Here is a 13,332-nt window from a genome sequence, read left to right as displayed (position 1 = left end):
ATTGTAGTTGTTCCGCGTATTGGCAGTACTAGAAATAGCAATAATAAAGTCATCCCTGATGAAGAGGAAGGATCCTCGAAAATTCGGATTATTCATTAAATCAAGATTGGCCATTAATGCATTTCCTGCATTCCTCTGTTGTGACTTTATTATTGCTATATATATATATATATATATATATATATATATATATATATTATATATATATATATATAATCATAAACATGCACACACACACTCAGATTTCAATTTGCATATTCACGTTATATTCTCCGAAAATATTCAAACAAAATGATCAATTAAGAATATAACAATGCATGAAATCTAATACTATCACCTGCCCATTGTGATTTTATTTTCATCTGTCATACTGCATTTATTATGACATACATCTGATAATAACTCTTGCATTAAATACAGTGTTGAATTGAAATGTAATATCTAAATATCACCATGTAAATCTATCTAACTTTAATTGTAATTAGCATTAGGACTTCAGTGATAATCGGAATTGTCATCATTATTCTAATTGTTGTTGTCATCAATCATTAGCATCATTACCACCAGCGATTATCTCAACATCTATACATTTATCATCACTGTTATAACTATAACTACATCTAAATCCATTAGCTCAGGTATAGCAATTGTTGAGATAAAATCAAAGTCAATATTCCTGACGTATAGCACATGCTTTGCCCAAAAGTATACAAGTATATTATCATCCGCTGACAACATACCCAATTTTCGTTGCCCAATTATCCTTTCTTTCTTTCTTTTTGTAATTACAACACCATATTCTGTCACTAGAAGAATTTTATTTGATTTTCGAAAATCTGAATTTAATTCAATAATTTTGGACGAACGAACCTGATTTCATTTTCAGGTTAACAAACACTGACAAACCTATGGAATAATGAACCCCTTTCCCATTTTGAGACTAACAGACCTTCGTAATAACGGATTCTATTTAATTTTCGGAAAAACGAATCCTTTTTCATCTTCAGACTAATGAATTGTATTTTATTTTTAGACTAATGTACCCTGGGAATATAACAGACCTTGGGAATAACGAAGCTTCGGAATAGCTACAACCTTCGGATAACGATCTGTAAGCAGTAAAATACACCAACACACAAACATCATTCTTCACCCATGCGAGAATCTCGGGACTATCCCATGAGCCTGAAACCCACGGGTCATATTGCATACGAACTTGACATTGATAAAATGGCTCACGAGTCATAAAGTCATACGGTCTATGAGCTCGACACGCAATAAGGTCCACCAGCTCGACACTGGGCAAATAAGGCCCATGAGCTCGACACTTGTAGACCCGCTAGTAGATAAATCCCACGAATCCGACACTAGGCAAACAAGGTCCACGAGACAAGCACTGCGTGATTTATGCCCCGTGATGCAATGTCCATCTCATGGGCCTTTTTTCCTAGTGTCTGAGTCGTGGGCCTTGTTTGCGAATACTGGCATGTATAGTGTCGGACTAGTATGCATTATGTGCAGAGTGTCGAGCTCGTGTAGTTCTGTTCGTATAGCTCGTGGGCCACTTTTACTTGATGTCGAGCTCGTGGGCCTTGCTCACTAAGTATCTATTCTCAATATGTGCTTTTTGATTCGTAGGTTGTATGACTGCAATAGGCTGTATGACTCGTGGGTGTCGGAATCGTGACGTGTACCCAGAATCGCCCTCTCTTCCCTCTTTCTCTCTTTCTCTATATCTTTGACATTCAGTATCCAAACATGATGAGGAAACTGAGATTTCAGTATAACCAAGAACTAAATATGAAAATGAGTTTTCAGCATGGTTTGTATAACGCCGTGTTCAGCAAGAAATTGATACCTTGAGTAAATATGCAATAAATTTAAAAGAAAAAATTATCCGTACACGATCTATAATGACAAATCAAATTAAATGAACGTGTCGGCCAAACACACATTCGTATTGTGGACAGCGGCAGAAGTTATCACGCAACATGAACATACATGCACAAACACACAAACAAACATATAGGCCTACAAAAACGCATAAAATAATTTGAATATTTTTGTTCAACATAACAAAGTATACCGAAGCTACAAATTCTTTGCACGTTTTAAGTGGTTTGCGTGCATCACTGACATTAAATTTGCTCTCAAGCTATATATACAATATCTATATTTTTTTTTTTAATTTGAATTATTTAGACAAGATGTTGCGTAGTAGTTTGACCGTATCGAAATACTGTTTTTTAAATATTGTTTATTTCAGTGTTGTCCGGAGTCTTGTTTCCCTATAATCATCTTACTTTGGCCGCTGACTGTGTCGTTTATATATAGAGTATAAAATATGACATTACACCAAAGCTACCTATCTAATATTTAAAAGGCCTGCATTGCATTCTGTATCTCGCTTGTTTTTTACCAACAGCACGTTTTACAGTCAAATTTGAAAGTTCGAGTGGTCACGTTTGCACAACATCAATGTCCTCCTTGGGTAAGCAGGGTTCAGGCTGTATACTCCGGAGAAGACGTAGCAAGTAACACATCGACATGACAACTATGGATGCAACCACGGTCCATTTCAACTGGTAGTCTGTTTCTCCAGACTTCCTTCGAGCCGCTTTCCATTTCTTTATCTTCTTCTGCTCAAACATTGCAGCGCAGTCGTCAACCATTATCTGCATAATCTGTGTACAGAGAACGTGAGCAAATTTGACCACAGTCCGAGTTCTGTGATACAACTGACAAACAGGTGTGGTTCCTATCTAGATGCCTTCAGTACAATTACTTTATCTGTACGCATTGTTATCAATCGTACAGTCAAACACTTGTAATTATTCATATGACAATCTTCACGCAGAAAAGGCTAATAGTTCCCCCCCCCCCCGGAAAATATTGCGCATGAAGATTTGTATTCATGAATACGTCAGACCAAAAGCAATATCTTGCAATACGAAATTTGACACACTAAATAACGGCGATCGCATATTTAATTGTGCATTCCTCCCCGACTATTTCTTGTGGTCAGTGGAAAAACATAGTGAATATTACCATGTGTAGGAAGAAATTTAAGTAACACAACACATGGGAGTTGCTTATTCATCTTTATGTTACAGCTGTCAATTATGTTGTTTTCAAATGTTGTACCATACCATCGTCATTCCTTACCTAACTGTAGGCCTATAGACAATGCATTGCACAATTAGTACTCGACACTTCAGAAGCCTATGAGATAACTTGAATGTGTTCAGATTGTGTTGCCATCCGCAGAATGATAATTTTGGTACACCGTGTATACACATTGGCATAATTCGCTAAGACAAGATGTAATCATATACGCAGTTAAACAGATGGGACAGTTTTTGTTGACATGGGGCTTCAGGTTTCCATCGTTTTTTTGATGATGATTTTTTGAGAAAATGAGAAACCTCTTATAAAATAAAATGAAAGAGCATATGAATTATAAAAGTAATTCAAAAGTTGATTTGATGAAAATTAGTTTTGAAATGGCTGAGATATCCAAAACAAAGCGATCATGATAAAAGGTGGGACCCACCTTTCATTAGGTATCGCTTTGTTTTACTTTATATATATATATATATAATACAATATATATATATATATATATATATATATATATATCAGCCATTTCAAAACCGATTTTCATCAAATAAACGTTGAATATTCCTCTTAGAATTGTATGCTCTTTTATATTTTACAAAGTGGTTTGTAGTATCTCACAAAAAGTTAAAAGCTGAATCCTCACCTCAACCAATACTCTACCATCCCTTTAAAATCTCGAAGAGCTGCCAATAAGACGATAAGTTGTCATAATCATAATGGTTATATAATAGTGGATGTCTCACCCGCAGTCTGTCCCGCAGAACTCCGATTGTTTCCTGCACTTCTTTCTCCGCCATGATCTTGGCCGACACTTTCTGACACTCAGCGCATCTCTTAGACGGTGACTTCACATCCTACGGGGCAGAAATCACTATTAACATGATTAAAATGGCACCAGGCTCATATGGTTTTGAATTGTGTTCATGCCTAAAATCTCCAGTTTTATTAACTCAGGGCTATCCCCAACACTGCCATCACTCAAAACTCAAAATGCGTGGCGACAAAAATCGACAACACATCTTCACCCACTGCATGGTGTCCTTGGAGACCTTTTGTGTCGCCCACGTTTAATTCGCAGGCAGTGTCAAAAGGCATTGTTTGGAGTTGCACTTTGCGTATTTTGCTTTTAAACACAGGCACATCGTGACGAAAGATTTAAGATCTTATCGCTGATGATAAGATTACATCGTAATCGCATTTCTTTATTTCGGTGCAACGTTCTTATTATACAGCAAGGCTGGGCTAAGTAACCGAAAGGCACAACTATACACATAAGCACTATAATTATGATTGTATCATTTTTACCGATTCTGTTTAGGTTTCAAAGAAATATCAGTAACCATTGCGCAGAAACTAAGAATTCGCATTCTTAAATGGTTTGTCCGTGACAGTCAGCGCTACGTCAAGCAATATACATGTAGTTCCAGTTTCTGAGCTATCACACAGCTGTAACTGCAAAGCGAAGCAAATCTTAATCGTGTAAAGACATTTTAGACTCAGAACGACTTTGAAGATAACTGTCTGCCTGAGGGAATAAAAAAAATCAAGCAGTGAAAGACTATATATTATTTAGTATTCGGTCAGGGTAAGCATTGTCCCAAAGTGTCGGTTAATTGATAATGATGATGATATGATGATGATGATGATGATTAAAGATAATAATGATAATGATAAAAATAACAATGATAATGATGATAACAATAATTGTAATAATAATGATTATATATTCATTATTAGCATTTGTTGTTGTTGTTGTTGTACTTATATAACTGCATAGTAAAAGAAAGGCGTTAATGTGAATTCATCTTATGCTGCTGAACAAAATAGTATAACACTTAATGAGAAACCGCTGTAAATGATCAGACCTATACTGGAGCAATTAACTGAACACCACTGGCATGTGCCATAATCATGTAGCATTGTCGAAATCTACCAGCTCAAGGAAAAAAAAAATCGTCCTGCCTTTTCACCTCTCTTACCAATAATACATGTAAAATTATACGACACTCCGTGGCGGCTCCCCATTATACCCCATGTTTCTGTTGATGCCATCTCAGTGCGAAGACGGCAGGTGATTCCTAAAAGGGGATGCTGTCGCTATGACAACTTGAGCACAAACGTACAGACCGCTCAACACCACAAAAGGCTCTCGTAAATGCAGAATATAACCCCATCATGAAACGACTTGGGATCGAATTCCATTGCCTTGAAACTGTGCATCATAGTATAGCATAGACTTCATGTTAACAATCAGATGTTGATTCAGGTTAATGACAAAAGTTGTCATGCCTAGAAAGACGGGTATAACATGGCGACGAGAAATTACCATCTTATGGCATGAAACATAATAACATGCGGTCCAAACTTAAATGTAAACCTAAATGGTAAATTGATTACATTCTGTGCGAGAGAAATAATTACTGTGATTATAGACTTCGAATGTAAGTAGATTTGAATAGAAAGTGAAATAACATGCAACATGACTGCTATAAAGGTGCGTGTACCGTTTTTGTACAATGCATGAGTAGAATTATGTCAAGCTCATTTTCTACATTTTATAGACCTAAAGATATAATCTCCATAAACCCGATCCGGAGTTCAGTCGTTCAGAACACGTCAGCCCATGGGTTTTTGCAACACACACACACACACGCACACATGCACACACACACACACACACACACACTTTATGTAAATATACAGGTACATACACAATACATATCAATGTGTGTAAAAGTGTGTGTTTGCTTAAACGCACTAATAAGCACGAGCGATTGAGTGAAACAAGGAAGATGAACATAGGGCATTATATACTATTCTCTTACTGAAGGTAGATAATACTATTTAGGAAACATGCACGCGGTTTTACGACGTGGAGGTACTACGGTACGAATCCAACTGGAACCTGGTACTCAAAATGTCATAAACTTAACAGAACCATGGACCTCCCTGGTCACAGTATCAATATGTAAACTATGTAGGCTACGACAGGAACATGATCGCGATTATGATAGCGCAAGAAAAAGGTAAATGAAATATTCTGCACACTAAGCTATGAATTGGAGAGTAAACGGATTGTATTAGGGATATAAAAGAGAGAAGAAAGAATTTTATACTACGTCTCACCCCAGTGACCTTATCTTCCCGAACTGAGCCCGGAGGCGACACGTTGCCACATGTGTGAAACATCTCTCGTTGGATCCGCCGGTACAAAGTCGATTGCTGGCATTCAAACTGTGCAACTCCTGTTCATTTCTCTTTACAGTATAATCTAGCTCCATCCATGGCACGGCGTAAAGCGTCTGTGATACCAGCAAGATAGGAGTTATGTAGAACGTGCGATGGAAACACGGAAGTTGATACCGAAAACTTGGCTTATAACCAATAATACTGAAAATATGAACCTGTTTTTGAAAGATATCCAGGTACAATACCGAGATCAACGTCAGGAAATCGAAAACCAAATTGGCACTCGATATGAATGACGACCAGGGAAGTTATAGACGCGCTCCAACGGCAGAGAAAATGAAACCTGGTCACACTGGTGGCAGAATCTGTTAATCTCTATCTAAAAGTCATAAAAGACCCGAAAATTTTGGACTTGTAGTAATTTGAAAACTCCTGAGCAGACGGTCAATGTTTTCCTGCTTCCGTTTGCTACATATCCACGAATTTTCCAGATCTGCGCTATACCAGCGGGAAACAACACCAGTCGTTGCAGAGTCAGAGCTGGCGGAATAATGTAGGTGCGTCGATGATATGACACCTTCATCGCATACTTTGATCCAGCTATTTTATTCGAAATTGGCAGTAACACAGCAAATATAAATTCCACTTGATTCATGCACTATTTTATGGGGCAGTCAGGCGTTACTACCGACTGGGTGCGAAGCGCAAACATTGGAAAACGCTCTCTTCATATAGAAGAGAGCGAGAGACAGAAAAAAAAATAACAGATAGGGTGGGAAATATAGACAGAGACAGTAAAATACAGAGAGAGAGAGAGAGAAAAGCCAGGAAGTGTGTATGTGGGTGCTTACTTTTTTGTTTTCTTTTCAGAGGAAGAGAGGGGAGAGGGAGAGTAACAACAAATTGCACAGCACTGCAACGGCTTTCCACGTTTTTGTTTTCTTCTTCTTTATGACTTGTGTTCACACTTGTAAGTATGCTAACTTTAACATTTGATTATTGTTAAAGTATATTGAGTAACGTAAATTATTGTAGAGTTTGTAGTTATGTTTCAATAATGTAAGATTATACACTGTATGCGTTTGGGTATAATTATCTGTAAGGCGCTTATAAACTTTGTATTAAGCGCGATAAAATGTTGATTATTATCATTATTATCATTAATTCTCATCAACGAAAGATGCATGAGCTAATTGCATTTATAGTTTCAGTAATAAATGATATCTAGAGACCTTTTTGTAGCTATTATTGGAGTCGTAGAGCGATAATGATCTCGTCGACTGAGACTCTGAGATGATGTGATTTTAATTAGTCAAATTAGGTGAGCCGAGACCCAACCTTATGAGGAACCTGAAGATGACGTGTTTAGGAGTGTGTCTGACAACTTTCAAAGGCTTAAAATCTAATGTGACCATGCTAAATCCTAGAGAATATAACCACTCTAAAATGCGAATTTCCAGGGCCCTGTTATGAAGAGTTATAATTGATTATATAGTTGATTTCCGTTTTAAGTCTTTGGCAGCCTGTGTGGTAAGGAAATTTATAATCGATTGTATCTTTCGATAAAAGATCCCTGATCAGATTAAATCACTCATTTATGTATTATCATTAATACTACACAAGCTTACACAGTCTCAAATGAAACATGCTAAAAGACTGCACTAAGTCATTCCAAACAATCAAGGACTATACACACAAACTAATGTACAAACGTTTATTTGCATACTTTTAACAAAGAACGCTTTATTTACTACCCCATACACAAGTTACAGTATTTTCAGTATTCGTACAGCTGTAGTGTAGATTTCTTTCCTTTCCGCTGTTGTATGCTATCAGCTGAATGCAATTTGCCTTATAATGCGGGTGATGTTTTATTTTTGCATAATTTGTATCGTCGATTTTTATGTTTGAAATATTCTGTTCGTGTACTTCATTTCACAGGGACCCGCGGAAGTCCACGAATGTAAACGGACCACCCTGTTTTTAGATAAAATTAAATGAATGAAAAGAAAAATTGTAGAATAAGCATCGATACCACTACGGAGATGACCCATTTAAACCTCGCTTCTGGTTACAATCAAATAAGATGTCATAAAACATCTGACTGATTTGTCTTGTGGGCAGTGATGAGCTGTAAGCGGATTGTTCTTCTTAAATTCCCAGAAAGCCAAACATAACACACACATATATACTGTTACATGTTACATGTATTTTTGTATGCGCACAAAATATTTCTGGTGCCACTTCCGGGTTTAATCAGCTGACAAGAGAAAGAGAGAGAGAGAGAGAGAGAGAGGGAGAGGGAGGGAGAGAGAGAGAGAAAAGGCCCTAACAGGTACTTTTAATATTTCGTACCACTTCCGGGGTTAATCGGCTGACAGGAAAAGAAAAGAAAAACAAAATAAGTGCAAATTTTCTCCTTGTTTCTCGTGCCACTTCCGGGTTTTTCTTTCAGAAATTAAAGCGCCCCCTTTCACTTTTTTTCTTTTTATCTCTTTTGTCAAAAAAGAAAAATCAAAGGGGGTACAGTGACAAGAGAAGATAAAGACTAGATGATTGCGGTGTAGCACATTGTGACATACCTCCAACAGTCAAAAAGTAAATGTTTTCTATGATCTTCTATGCGTAATGATTCACATGATTTGTCAAGGACATCATACAGGCCTACATGTATTTAGTATTCTTCAAGTGTGTGTCTATTTTCCACATAAATATACGAAGGTCAAAACTGAAGTTGAAACAACACCCAGCTGTCGTCTGGAAAATGTCTGCCTATGGATATACACCGTTGACCAATGTAGTCACTTCAGTCATTCGGTATAACATCCATGTAAATCAAACTAAGATCATTGACAAATATATATACAAGTATACAGTACTATATATGTATATATATATATATATATATATATATATATGCAAGTGTTTTAATACAGTACACATGAACCTGCTACTGATTGCTACGAAAATGCTCATTACCATGTATTGTATAAACAAATTATATTATACGACCACATCTACTCTAGATCTGATCAAGCAGACATTGGTACAAAGGAGGCAAACTACAGTGAATACGTTTACTAATGCCATCCCCATATACAGTGTCCTCCATAATAATGTAAAAGGGCTGCAGGACTCCCGGTGGTAAGGTTATTTGTCCTTCAGACCAAAACACCTGCACTTGTATTGTGGTAGATGTACAGCGTACATGTAGAATAGCCTGCGCTTCAAATCAAAGCCGAGCAACGAGGTCTAAATGTAATGTGTGACAAATCACACCTAAAAATATCAAAGGACTAGGGCCTACAGTTCATACAAAATATTTGATGCGTGTGTCCCAACAAGAGAAAACAACTTGATTGCTGGATCGACCTTCAGTGCCTTCACTCAACAAACATCAAAGACGTCCTATTATCCACAATGTGGACTTTTTTTTTCTTTTTTTTTGATGGGCTGATACAATGCATCTCTAGTAAGAGATGCAACCTTGCCACATTATCCGACATTAGATCCTTATGCTAAACTACAGTACAACAGGATTTACGAATGGTAGAATTTGGAGACCCTATGAATCAAACCATGCGAGAATGTAATGCAAATTTTCACAAAATTTATTGTGAAAAACTGTTAAAGGTACAGTACAAGCAACAACTCACGATAAAGATGCATGTAAAAGACGAACGACCATACAGCTTTATATTCAGTACATCTCTTTTAACATGACTCAGATCACAGTATTCGCCACATAATGATACAAAACATGAATAAAGACTGCACATTACAGGGAGGGGGGGGGGGGGGGCTAGGGTGTTGACCGGTCGTTTCCGTATCCCGTATGTTTCATGCTTCGAGACCAGGGCCGGCGCTACGTTGTTCAAATTGAGGGGCCGACTTTATGGGAGCAGGGAGGGATGTGGATTCGTTTTCAGGATGGAGGGGAACGTGTTGCTGCCACTTCTCCACCACAATCAGCTAATCAAACTACAAAATAAAACAAGACAAAACAAAAACAAAGGGGGGGGGGTTCTTAACATATTTCTGTTTGACCTGCAAAAAAGTGGTTGCGCCCTGTAAACTACAGTGTACATGTCTTTTGCCTGTAATTTACACCACCAACGCTTCCTTGTTATAACAGTACATGTACATGTATATCAGAAAGTTCTTTAGCATTTAAAATGTAAAAAAAAACAAAGACAAAAAACAAAAACAAAAACGTGATACATTCAGACTGTATACCATAGATAAATCACAATGTACATGTATACATGTAATAACTTCTGAAGATTTATTCAGTCATAGACAAGCAGGAAACTAGTACATGTATCACTATTCACAGAATAAAGATACACGTGTGCATTTTTTTTTTTTGGGGGGGGGGGGGACCTGCAAATTTCAAAGGGAAATGCAGAATATCAATAATACAAATACATGTGTACTGCATTTTACAAAAAGCCAGATATCATGCCTGTAATTCTTTTAGAGATGCAATTCACAAACCTGTTGAACAGCAAGTTTTCCATGTACAGTTGCATTTAATTTTCATTAATAACAAGTACAAATTATACTTTGTACACTGTACAGTGTACATAATTTTAGTTTTATGGAATAAGTGACACAGAACTCTCAACCACAGAACGTCAAACAAAACCTATAGCCTACCTCAAATGTTTGTAATGCCAAATAAAATACTTACACCTACACACACACACACACACACAAATGCAAAGAATGGCAATACATGAAACGCCCTCATTAAGGATAGTGCCCTTTTAGTAAACCATCATTGCCTCCAACACACCTTCTTTGAGGTTTGCAATGTGATAACATCAGTTTCAAATGTCAGCTCTATATTTCATTTCCTTGAGGTTTTTTTTTTTCCTTGGGATATCCTTTTGGATTTACTCTACTTTTGTATGTAACTTTGTATGTATTTCATATTTTTTCTTTTTTATGCAGGGTCCCTTGGTAAATGTTTTTTTTTTTAAACTGAAAGGGCTACCCTGTGAAAATAAAACGGTATAGACAAATACATAGATAAATTTTACAGCTGTCTTGAGAAAGTGTAGTTATAGAGAAAAGGAACATAACAGCCCTCAACTAAACATGACATGAGCTGTCACTGCAAGCCATGGAAATCCCATTCAGTTTGTGCCTTCCACATTGACTTGTATAACAAGGTGGTTATTACATTGTACAATGTATCTTGAACACGAATATACAGTATACCTGTATGAATGTATTTGTGCATTTTCATTTGCAGTAAAAATAAGAACAATCTGTATTGATAGAATTTGCTTACACCACACATTACTACTGTAGTACATTGCATGTACTTTGTACTCATGTACATACAATGAAATCTGTTGTGCTGCCCCTGCCTCAACAAAGAAAATATAAAAAGAATGATAATCTCATGTTCCAATTAACATGAGAAAAAGAAATTTGGAAGGTGAACAGGCAGAGGACAACAAAGTTCTTGCATAAATATTTTACACAAACTTCTGGAAGACAGGGAAAAAGGGTGAGGATAAAGCATGGATGCTGGCTCTGATTTTTATAACCTAAGTTGTCAGTCAACAAAAATGAGGCATTGCCTACAAATCAACATAAATGTACTACACATGTAGAAATGCAAATGTAATCAGAACTAAAAATCTACCACTGATTAAGTTCATACAGTGACGTATAAATACTTGTAGCAAAGCTACTCAACCAACATGTACAGAGCACCTACGTTGTATGTTCATTCACATGAATAATGTCTACACAGTACATTTTATCTGGAGAAGAGGAGCCAATACATTTCCTGGACTAGAAACGATGCACTAAAATCACCAGTCCTCTGCATTCAGTCATGTACATGTTTCTGATGTCTTGGACTTTTTATTAGCACTTAGAACACAACTTTCTTCTGCATTTCTCTTGGTAGAATCTTGTCCTGTTTTTGGGCAGTCTCCACTATTGTCTTCATCCTCACCATCCTCCTCATCCTCTAAGCCAAAGTCATCTCCATCACTGCCACCTGTGGAAAATCGCATAAAAGATAGTGCTTACATAAAATGGGCCATATCTCATTTTAACATTGTCATTGAATCATTTCAATCAATCTCTAAATTTCAATGTTGATCTCATTTTAACAGTGAACCATTTCAATCAACAACCCTGGTTTTATGAACAAAACAAAATTTAATCTTTACACTTGCTATTGATGAGTACACCATACTTCCATAGATAGAATACATGTACTTGACAAAGTAGTCTTTCTACCTATATGTAGAATTTTCTACTATTTACTAGACTAGAACTGTCATCAATGGTCATGACTCACACTACACAGGTCTACACTGTAGAACAAAAAGTCTCAAAAGGAACAGCCTCTTTCCACCATGGATATTGTTCTACTGGGTACACAACCGTCACATCATCATCACATTTCCCATCTCAGTACAGGTCTGTAAGTGTAACTTTATACAGGGCTGTACTGACAACTCTAACTTTTGTGCTACTACTACTAGACCTAGAAATATCAGAAGTTAGAAACCTGTCTACAGTGTTAGTGATGTTGATTGAAGGACATGTGTTTAACCGTACCTGTACTTCAGTACTATATACCTAAATCACCTTCGCACTTACAGTCTGTACACCTCTTGCGAGTTGTAGCAAGCAACTCGCACTTCAGACAGGGAGTACTGCGAAAATTTACAAAATTAACGTTACAGTCGTTAGGCCTTCAAAGTTAGACACTCTACCTGCGGTTTCTTCCTGCTGCTGGCTGTGTGTCCTTTCGCTCTTTCCTCTTGACTTTGCTTGCAGCTTCTCGTTTTCCACTTCTTTAGTCAGAAATGCATTCACATCAGCTTGGATTTTTGAAATGGCATTGCGAAGTGACTTATGAGTCAGTTCTTTATCGTTGGATGAAAGCGCATGCTTGAAAGTCGTGATATCACCGCACCTCGATGTCACAGAACAAGAGACACAGGGGGCTGCCATATTGAATCTGCGAAGCCTCTTTCATAATTTATG

The 13,332-nt window shown here is 37.1% G+C and overlaps 2 protein-coding genes across 2 annotated transcripts; both read right to left on the bottom strand.

Annotated features, from left to right (window-relative positions):
- Positions 1-2,450: 2,450 nt before the first annotated feature.
- LOC140232758 (uncharacterized) lies at positions 2,451-6,309 on the bottom strand. Its single transcript, XM_072312875.1, has 3 exons — positions 6,247-6,309; positions 3,864-3,974; positions 2,451-2,684 (listed from the first exon to the last, which is right to left on the bottom strand). The coding sequence occupies exons 1-3, from the start codon at positions 6,307-6,309 to the stop codon at positions 2,460-2,462; spliced, it is 399 nt and encodes a 132-aa protein (XP_072168976.1). The 3' UTR covers positions 2,451-2,459.
- Positions 6,310-9,931: 3,622 nt separating this feature from the next.
- On the bottom strand, positions 9,932-13,332 carry LOC140246313 (uncharacterized). The gene is made up of 2 exons (XM_072325789.1): positions 13,059-13,332; positions 9,932-12,331 (listed from the first exon to the last, which is right to left on the bottom strand). Exons 1-2 carry the CDS (start codon positions 13,297-13,299, stop codon positions 12,162-12,164), a joined length of 411 nt encoding a protein of 136 aa, XP_072181890.1. The 5' UTR covers positions 13,300-13,332; the 3' UTR covers positions 9,932-12,161.

This window comes from Diadema setosum, chromosome 1 (assembly GCF_964275005.1).
Source record: "Diadema setosum chromosome 1, eeDiaSeto1, whole genome shotgun sequence".
NCBI classification, from domain to species: domain Eukaryota; kingdom Metazoa; phylum Echinodermata; class Echinoidea; order Diadematoida; family Diadematidae; genus Diadema; species Diadema setosum.
Note: the sequence above shows the minus strand (reverse complement) of the source record. Positions and strands in the feature narration are given on the sequence as shown.

Bases quoted from the DNA above. Each gene is read 5' to 3' on its own strand.
- LOC140232758 (XM_072312875.1), bottom strand. From the start codon at position 6,309: ATGTTTCACACATGTGGCAACGTGTCGCCTCCGGGCTCAGTTCGGGAA. The intron at 3,975-6,246 runs GTGAGACGTAGT...TCTGCCCCGTAG, and splicing joins GGGAAGATAAGGTCACTGGG to GATGTGAAGTCACCGTCTAA. The intron at 2,685-3,863 runs GTGAGACATCCA...CTCTGTACACAG, and splicing joins TTCTGCGGGACAGACTGCGG to ATTATGCAGATAATGGTTGA.
- LOC140246313 (XM_072325789.1), bottom strand. From the start codon at position 13,299: ATGGCAGCCCCCTGTGTCTCTTGTTCTGTGACATCGAGGTGCGGTGAT. The intron at 12,332-13,058 runs GTAGAGTGTCTA...GATTTTCCACAG, and splicing joins GCAGCAGGAAGAAACCGCAG to GTGGCAGTGATGGAGATGAC.